Here is a 9,579-nt window from a genome sequence, read left to right as displayed (position 1 = left end):
AGACAGGTGGGCACTGACATCGGTCTGCGAGTGGGGCGGGGGGGTGACTGAGAACTGGAAGCCACCCGTGTGGGCAGATCTGCCCCGAGTCGCCAGCGTTCCTCCCGCTTCCTTTCTGCTCGCTCTTTGGGTCTAGTTGTCCCGAGGACGAACTACTGACGTGTGTTTGTGGTCTTTGTGTGTGCATGAGGTGTGTGTACATGTCTGCTTTGAATGTGTGCACGTAAAGTGTATATGTGAGTTTGGAAGTGTGTTTGCGTGTGTTGTGTGTGCGTGTGTTTGTACGTGTGTGTGCACTGATAGCGTGGCTGATGGAACGGCGTGACTGTGTGTGCCACGGATGACAAGAGTCACACACGTGCCATAGATCTGTGTCTGCATCCACATTCAGTTTCCCATGACAGCATCCAGGGACAGCATATTGGGGAGTAAAGCCCACCCCTCATTTCCTCTTTATTCTTCATGCTTTTTTTTTCTCCAATTCTTACAGCCAATTGAAACAGCATATAATCTGCTTAATCATCCCTTACTTACCTCTCCCACCATGCAAGCATAAGTCACAAGAAGGATTTTGTAGCTCAACTGTTTACTGCTTAGTGCTTTCTAGAAAAAAAAATGTGTGGCATATGACGCATATTCAATAGTTACTAAGAATTGTAAGTAAATTTAGAAAAGCAAAACAAGATTACTGGGTATCCTTAATGAAAACTGTGTTCCTTAGAGTATAATCTTCCGGGGTGATTTGATGCTAGCATTTTTGTTTTGCCTTTCACCTATCTTACAATGCCAGAATGTAGTGACAAGTCCTAGAAATGCGAGCAGGGTGTGTCTAACGTATGCACAAAGGTTCCTCTGTTGCAGGTTTATTTGAATGCCCACAGTGAGTCAATTTCATGTGCATTCACAAATCCATTCCACTGTTCCTTCACTCCCTATATAATTTGTGATTCTTTCAATCTGTCCTTATTCCCCTGGTTCCTACTTTGGGGAACAGAGGATGCTCTGCACGTGTTTGCCCCTTGGTCTGTGTGTTTCAGGCCCTGGCCATGTCCGCCGTGCCCAGCCATCTGACGTAGTGGATCCTGGGTGAGAGGAACCCGGCCCCCAGTGGGCACCCAAGCAGAGCAAGGACTGGAAACAGTCACACAGAGGGAAGTGTGGAGGGAAAGTTCCTGTTTTCGGATCTCAGGGTCCTATCAGAGGCACCCAGACTTCTTGGCTCCCTGGGATTCTGGGCTCAGGACAGCTGGGCTGAAAAGAAATTGCAGGAAGGGATCTGGGCAGGAACCGGTGCGGGATCCTCGAAGGTTCCAGACAGAAGTGTGAGGAGGCACAGGAAGAGGAAGACCTGCCTTCAACAGGGAGAATGAAAGTGGGCACAGATGGAGACAGAAAAACAGAAGGCCGCCGTCATGCAGAGTGGGTAGGAGGAGGAATACACAATAAACAGAAGTCTTATATTTCCCAAGGCCTTGCAACTGTGTAAAATGTCACTCTGAGCAATTAATGCTTCCCTCCCTATGCTGCCCCAAGGATGGCTTTGTTGTCACCATGTAACTCCCGGAATTCCTGAGACTGCTCCATCCTTGCCTCAGGAGAGCACAAATCCCTAGTTAACACCCACCGGCGGCAAGGAGCCCACCGCTGATGTAGGACAGCACCAGCCCTTTCTGTGGGCTCCTCCAGCCTCTGCACAGGAGCCTGTAAGGGGAGATTCCGTCCCCTCAGACTCATCTTCCTAGGCAGGCGTGGCGACGCAAGCCTGAAATTACTGCACTTCGGGAGGCAGAACCAGGAGGGTTGCAAGTTCAAGCTCAGGCTGAGAAACTGAGGGAGACGGTGTCAAAATAAAAGTTAAAAAGAGCTGGGGTAGTGATGCTTTTGCTGATTTTGGTGCTAGACAGGATCACACTGAGTTCAGATGCTCCCCAACTCTGCAGAAAGCCCTGACCCAGAGAATCCCAGCACTGGGAGAGGGGCTGGTCGGTTTAGGCCTGGACAGACAGTCAGGAGTCCTGGGTGCTGCCTCCCTGCAGCCCTTCCCCTCCTGAGGACGGCGTCGGTCTGGCAGGAAGACAAGGAAAAGGGGCCCGCGCCACAAGGCCTGCAGTTTCTGGCTCTTGGTTTCCTCCTTTGTTACGAGGTGAGGCAAGATCCTGAAAAAGCAGCTCTGACCGGACTCAGATCGTCCCAGCTGCCTCTGTGCTCCAGTGGAGGAGTTGCAACAGAAACCATGGCTTGTGAAGCCTCAAACACTGACTCCATTCACAAAACGATTTTTAATCTCTGACCTAGAAGGCCATGATGAAAATCTTATCAATTGTTCTCTTCAAATGGGGGAGCCAGCCATGTATTCCGACTATGGTCATCTCTGAGTCTGAGGCAATGTCAGATGCTAAGGTGACCGTGCCTGCAGCAGCAGGACATAAAGGGGTGGAAAGTTGGAGGGGAGGGGAGAAGGGCGGACCGGAGCAGGGGAGACAGATGACTCCGGAGGGGAAGTCAAGACAGGAAGGGCTTCCCCATGTGGACCGTTTGCTGGACGGGGCAGCCTGGCCTCTGGGCTGAATGGCCGAAGGCGAGGACGCAGGCGCTCTCGGTACACACTAGGGCTTCGGCAGGGGCCTTCCTCCTGCTGTTCATTTAATCCTCTCACAGCACCCACTCACAGAGCAGGAAACAGACGCTCTGGGGCGACCTGGCTCTTCTTAGGAAGCACAAGAGCCCAGATTCGGTCCCAGCTCTCTCGGATGGCAGAGTCTGAGATGGCTTCCGCGCCGCAGGAAACTTGCTGCTGCGGACCCAGCTCCCCTGGCGCCGAATCCTCCCTCGCGGTCACTGGATCCTGACCTGCGTCGTCGCCGAGGGATTGGTCCGAGGATGGAAGCTGAGGGAGGCGTAGTGCAGCTCCTGCCCCTCCTCTGGGCTGGAACCCCAGGGCTCAGCCGAGCCTGAGCCTCGCAGCTGGGACTCTGGCGGGTGACCCTGAGTGGAGAGAAAAAGAGGGCATCATAGCCTGCAGCGGGGAGGGAGCCCGGTGTGTTCGTCCACTTCCTTCTCCTTCTCCACGCCCAGAGGAAGCACTCACGGGACCTGTGTGCAAAGGCTGTGGTCCCTGACAGGGAGGCTAAGCCTCCGAGGTCACTGTCCTCCGATCCCCCGCTGTCCCCAAGGCGCTCTGTGTGCCCTGGGTACAAGGACGGGACGCAGCACCGCAGAGGTGGGCCCCGCGGTGGGAGACGCAGGCAAACACTGCCGAGGGCACCCTCGATGGCAGCGGCCACCTCCGTGCAGGTGGGCAGGAGGTACAGACCCGAGAGCCTTGTCCGGTGGGACGGGCGCTGCCCGCGACGTGGGAGGAGCCGCGGGCGGGTTGTAGGCTCGCGGGACACAGGGCTGTCGGGCGCTTCTAGAAATGTCAAGGTTCCCAGAGCAGAAGCATTTTCTGCTGCAAGCCTGTTTCTCGGTTCTACATTTAGTGCAGTGTTTCTCAGAGGCGTCCCCAAAACACAATTCCCACTTCCTCGGCGACCCTTCTCTCATGAAATTTCTCCTACCCGGAGATTTCTTCCTCCCCCAGGCTACGAGGCAGCCAGCAGAGTTTCACAGAAACATTCAGCCCCCTGCAGTCTCCTCCTCCGCCTTCCCCTCGGTTGCTCCTCAGGAGTCTCGCTGTTTCAGCCTTGTCTCCCCAGCTCTGAACGCTGGAGGGTGCGGGGCTTTGCCCCTTTCGTGGCTTTGGCCCCTGTCAGGCCTCCTCGTGGAGGACCCCCAGTCCTGTCTTCACCTGGATCCCCTCTCCCCCTGACTCGGTGTCTCCACTTGAATTCTCAGAGGTGCCGCCAGCAAAACAATGTTTTTTTCCTTGAAAAATGACTCTTCCTGCAGTGCTGGCGGTTTCCGCCACGGGGAATTCAATTATTTGCCATGGTGGGGTCATCTGTGACACACAGGCACCTGTGACGTCAGCAGAAGTCCAGGAGTCACCTCACCGTCCGTGTACCTCTGCGGTGGGGACAGTGTGCGGGCCCTGCAATGAGTTCTTCCCTCTGTGAGCCTTCGAGTCATACCCAGAACCCCCTTCCTTCCCCACACGCATCACCGGCACCCTGGGCTACCTCATCCCTTGCTGTGCTGAATAAAACAGATGTAGATTGTAAAAGAGGCAGCAGGGGACCGGTTCCATTCTGAGTGGGGTGCGATGGTGAACCACACCACAGAGGGGTCTGGAGGGCAGCCTGAGTCCCGGGGTGACCATGTCACTCACCGGCGAGGTGGGCCCAGGGGCAGGTTCGACGTCACTTGTGTGCTCTGCAGACCTGGATGCTTTCTTCCTGAGGGTCTTCACTCTGAGGGGGCACCGGGGTCTCTGAGCCAGATTTGCTCAGGCTGAGGGTGGCTGCTCTGAGCCGGGAACAGGGGACTGTTGGCAGGTATAGGGTCGCATTGGCCTGGTGGCTTTAACCACAGGCATTGTACAAGGTTCCTCTCTCCCCACTCCTCGCCCACTTCCTGGACATCTGGGCTGGGGCTGGGGCTGCAGCTGCAGCTCGGATCCCCAATACCAGACGCCCTACCCTCGTGGGGGCCCCTCACACCCCTCAGGTCCCCCCAGCTCAGGTCCATCTTCTCCACCCACACCGTCGGGCCACATCTGAGGCTCACATGAAGAAGGCGGCGCAGAGACAGACAGCGAGCAGGGCGGTGACACCAGCTCCCCCGATGGCCCCCTCGACCACTCCTGCAGTTGCTTTGGTCCTGTGATTCCCTGCGGAGAGTGGAGGCTTGGGCCAAACCCCAACCTTGACAGACGGGCAAGTGAGCGCTTCTCTCCAGCACGGGGGGAGCCCTCACCTCCAGGATGGAGCTCAGCCCCCGGGGTCCTCTCACATCTCCTGAGCTCAGCCTTGGGAGGCAGGACATGGTCCGCCCTACACCTCCTGTCCCACCTTCACCCTCCTGTCCAGCAAATCCTTCTCTCCTAGGACCCAGGTTCCTCTCCAGCTGGGGCCTCTCTGCATCAGACCCAGGGCTTGGCCACAGCAGGAGCGTGAAGCTCTGGGCCCTTGGGACTTCCATGAGACAGTGACAGGGAAAGAAAGCGCCACAGGGTGTTACCGACCTGGTCCCTCTTTCCTTCCAGGGAGGGGGTCAGAGTCCCCTGTCCTGGTCTGCGTCAGCCCTTGGGTTTAATGGGGTCCTTTGTGCCCGCAGAAGGCATTGGAGGTAAAGTAGAAGAGGGAAATGCTGGTTGAATGTTTAAGCCAGACGCAGACCGCCCTCCTGGACCTGCCCGACTGGACCTTGGGAGATACCGACACCCGGAGTCAGGGCCGGGTCCCTGGGCACTGTGAGGGAACTGCCCTGTCCACCATCCAGTGACAGAACCAGATGCCACCACCACCACCAGACAGGGCGGGGGGGCCTGGGCTGATCTTTGGGCAGATGTTACGACTAAGGACTGAATATTGATTGGGGAAAAAAATGCCCTACAGCACAGAACTATTGTGTGTGGTACACTCTTACGGAGAACTCTCACTGCACCTACAGCACCCAGGGTGAAGCCTGCTGTGAGCTCAGGCTCCAGGTGACCAGTGTCTGTGGTTCCTCAGTCAGTAGTGGCCCACTCGGACGCGCTTGTTGGAAAGGGGGACAGGGCGCTGTGCACCTGTGATCACGGGGTTAATGGGAAATCTCTCTATGTACTCGGCACTCAAATTTTCTGTGAATGCTACACTGCTCTAAAACCTGAAAGCAATTTTTTAAATACCCCAAAATATTCACCGCCTGGTGGGAGATATAGCCACCCCTTAGATTGGGGAAGGAAGAAATTGCTACTCACCCACAAATGTCCTTACCTGAGAGAGGGTTTGTTTCCCATTTCACCCCAGAAACCACACAAATGCCACAGGACAGGACCTGTGCTCTCCTAAGGCCCACACTCAGCCAGGCCTCCGGCACACAACCAACAGGGGACCCAAGGTCCTCCCCTCCTGTCCTCACACACCAGGGGCCCAGGCGTCCTGGCACAGCACGTACCCGTCACGTTGAGCTGGACGGTCCTCTTCACGGTCACACCAGCTCCAGGGAACAACACCTGACAGGTGAGGTTGGTACCGTCGTCCTGGGGCCGGGGGCTGAGGGTGAGCACAGAGGAGTGGGGGGCCCTGGGGCCCAGGGAGCTGAGGGCAGCTGACATTCCTGGGGCCGGGGGCTGAGGGTGAGCACAGAGGAGTGGGGGGCCCTGGGGCCCAGGGAGCTGAGGGCCTCTGACATCCAGGAGAAGATGGGGGGCGTCCCCCGCGCACAGGCCCAGGGCACAGAGCAGGTGAGGTTGCTGGGATGACCAGACTCCAGGGTCCCCAGGATGAGGATGTCAGGGGTGTGGGTCAGGGCTGGGAGGAGAGGGGACACCAGGATCAGGGGACAGGGCTGAAGGAGCAGCCCTAAGGGAAGCTCAGGCCCTGACCCAGCTCTCCTGAGTCCCTAATCCTCGAACCCCAGCCCATCCCAAATCACGGTCCATCCCAGCCACCTCCAGAGGCCACCATGTCTGTCCCTGGGGCCCAGGCCTTACCTGTCACGTTCACAGAGACGGGATATGCACAATAATTCCATAGTTCAGTTCCTGTTTCCACCCGAAAGAAATATGCACCACTGTCACCTCTCCGAGCGTCTGTGATGTACAGGGAGCAGTTCCTGGTCTGTGGGTCCAGGAGGAGGCGGAACCGGGCCCGAGTCTGCTTCTGCACCTGTCGCTGTCCATCGTTTGTGGCCACCGGGGAGTCCTTACTTGTATCGGCCCCTTCTTGGAACCAGTAGCCAGAGACAGGCCGAGTCCAGGAGTACACACCAGGGTATGGGAATGTGCAGGGCACAAGCACACACTGACCCTCCTGCACGGTCACCGACTCCGGCACCTCCAGCTTGTGGTTCCTGCTCTTAACTGGGCACCTTCTGGGTAAAGGCGCAACAGGTCTTCGAGGCTCCCTCTGCCCGGCTCCCTGCGCCCAATGCCCCACCCACAGCAGCAGCAGGGGCAGCAGCATCTCAGCTGGAGGCGCCCTGGCTCCGAGAGTGAGCAGAGAAGAGTGTGGAGGGAAGCGCTGCGTGACTGACAGGGCCGAGGAGGGCACAGGCCGGCCGCTGCACAGAAGAGGAACTCAGACGCACATCCTGCTGCAGCGGCCCTCTCTGCGTAAAGTGCAGAAACCCCAGAGACCCGCCCAGAGACGGGCAAGGAGCAGAGGCCACCTCCTGGCCGCATCTCGGAAGCGTCCCTTGAGCTCTGGGCTGGCCCAGGACCCCGGGGACATCTGAGGCGGTGTCACGAGGCAGGAGGATTAAACTGCCTGACTCTGCCTGGCCCGGCAAACGCACAGCCGTTCCTGGGTCCATCGGTGGATGGTGGGGAACGAAGGGCTCTGCACGGTCCGAGTGTGTGGGGCAGAAGAGAGAAGACGGGTCCTAGGCAAAGTGCAGGCGACAGCTGATGGTTCATTCGCTCAGCAACATGCAGTGAGCTGTAAGCATCCGCAGAGCTGGACAGGAGGAGGGAAGGGACGCCCTGAGCTCAACACAGCCGCCCACGAGGAGCCTCGGACCACGCATCATGGTAGGGCATTGAGTGTCATCTGAAAGTGAGCAAGAAGCTCTCTCCAGCACCTGGGACAGTGGCTCCAAGGCATGAGTGACACCTGCAGAGTGAGAGACAGATTGTCCTCAGGTGACACAGAGAGCAGGAGCTCTGAGCCAATGCGCAGGAGACGTCTCCTCACGGAGGCTGGGTACTGGTGTCCCCAGGTGGGCTGCTGTCTGTCCCCTGATTACAGGTGAGCTCTTCTGTAGGGAACAGGGAAAGGGGATGTTCCCAAAACCTCTGCTTCGTGTCCCAGTCTCCTGCAAGCCGGGACAACACAAGGCAAATTAATTAACATAGCACAGAAATCAGAGTTAGAAAAGAAGCTGAGCTTTGTCTGACCCATGCTGCTCTGGGTGGCAGAGACCTCAGACCCCGAGCTTGTCACACCTTTATTGGGAACATCTAGAGAAACAAAAGTAGCAAATGACCCAGCGGGTGAGGCCAGGAGGAGCTATGCAGATGAAGACTGATTGCTCTCAGGGCGGCTCCAGCTAGTTGGCTTCCCTGTTGAGCTGGGCTGACAGGAGATCAGGGAGCACTCCTCTCTCCCACCCAGTCACGGAGCACAGAGGGACAGATACGTGTCCATCCAGGTCCCTGAGGGAGCCAGGCCTCCAGGGCACAGAACCAGGAGTCTTACCATCAGCCCTCCTGTCCCCAAATGCCAGGGGCCTGGAAATCCTGGCACAGCGCTTACCTGTGACGCTGAGCTCAAAGGTCCTCTCCACGGTCACACCAGCTCCAGGGAGCAACACCTGACAGGTAAGGCTGGTGCCCTGGGCCTGGGGCCGGGGGCTGAGGAGGAGCACAGAGGAGCAGGGGGCCCTGGAGCAGCTGACGTCCAGAGAGGATGCTCACAGACCCAGGACTCAGAGCAGGTGAGGTTGCTGGGACGGCCGGGCTCCAGGGTCCCCGGGATGAGGATGTCAGGGGTGTGGGTCAGGGCTGGGAGGAGAGGGGACGCCAGAATCAGGGACTGGGCAGAAGGAGCTCGCCTGAGTCCCTAATCCTTAAACCCCAGCCCGTCCCAAGTCAGGGTCCATCCCAGCCACCTCTAGAAGCCACCATGGCTGTCCCTGGGGCCTGGGCCTTTACTGTCACTTCCACAGAGACGGGTGTGCGAGGTAGTGCCACAGTGCAGTTCCTGCCTCCACCAGAAAGAAGTATGAACCACCGATGCCCCTCTGAGCACCTCTGATGGGCAGGGAGCCGTTTGTGGCCTATGTGTCCAGGAGGAGGCAGAGCCGGCCCCGAGTCCCCTGCTGCCCTTTGGTGTGGGTTCTTTGGGATCACTGGGGCGTCCTGACTTGCATCTGCCCTTCTGGAAAGCTGTAGCGGAGACAGCCAGTCCAGGAGTACGTGTAAGGGCAGGGCAGTCCGCAGGGCACAAGGACACACTGACCCTCCTTGTGTGGCCACCGACTCCAGCACCTCCAGCTGTTCCTCGAACCCTGAGATGAGCAAGCTCGGGGTAAACGGACCTCAAGTCTCCCAGAGCCCACTGCCATCTCCCTGTGCCCCCTGCCCTGCCCACAGCAGCAGGGGCAGCAGCATCTCAGAGCTGCAGGCTCCTGGGCTCCCGAGAGTGAGCAGAGACAGGAGGGGACGCGCTGTGTGGCGGAGGGTGGGGAGGAGCAGGGGGCCTGGAGGCTCACAGAAGAGGAACCCAGACCCACGCTGGGCTGAGCTGTCCCTCTACACAGCCTGAGTAGAGAGCCCCTATCAGCACCCAGGCAGCAGACTGGGCGCAGCGAGCACACCCTGGCTCCATCTTGGAAGAGCCCCTTGTGCTCTGGGCTGGTCCAGGCCACTGGGGACACCGAGGCAGCTGTCATGAGTGAGGACTAAGCTGCTCAGCTCCCTCCTACCTCACAGACTCACCACCCGGCCTGTTGCCAGGTGAGTTGGATCCTGCAGGAGCAAAGGCTCCTGTGTGG

At 58.3% G+C, this 9,579-nt stretch overlaps 1 protein-coding gene across 1 annotated transcript; it reads right to left on the bottom strand.

Moving 5' to 3' along the window:
• Positions 1 to 2,265: 2,265 nt before the first annotated feature.
• LOC104856311 (myeloid cell surface antigen CD33) lies at positions 2,266 to 7,137 on the bottom strand. The gene is made up of 6 exons (XM_033765924.1): positions 6,578 to 7,137; positions 6,261 to 6,395; positions 6,040 to 6,192; positions 4,666 to 4,768; positions 4,268 to 4,349; positions 2,266 to 2,985 (listed from the first exon to the last, which is right to left on the bottom strand). Exons 1-6 carry the CDS (start codon positions 7,047 to 7,049, stop codon positions 2,836 to 2,838), a joined length of 1,095 nt encoding a protein of 364 aa, XP_033621815.1. The 5' UTR covers positions 7,050 to 7,137; the 3' UTR covers positions 2,266 to 2,835.
• Positions 7,138 to 9,579: the final 2,442 nt, after the last annotated feature.

Source organism: Fukomys damarensis, unplaced genomic scaffold (genome assembly GCF_012274545.1).
Source record: "Fukomys damarensis isolate Sample0158 unplaced genomic scaffold, DMR_v1.0_HiC HiC_scaffold_19, whole genome shotgun sequence".
NCBI lineage: Eukaryota > Metazoa > Chordata > Mammalia > Rodentia > Bathyergidae > Fukomys > Fukomys damarensis.
Note: the sequence above shows the minus strand (reverse complement) of the source record. Positions and strands in the feature narration are given on the sequence as shown.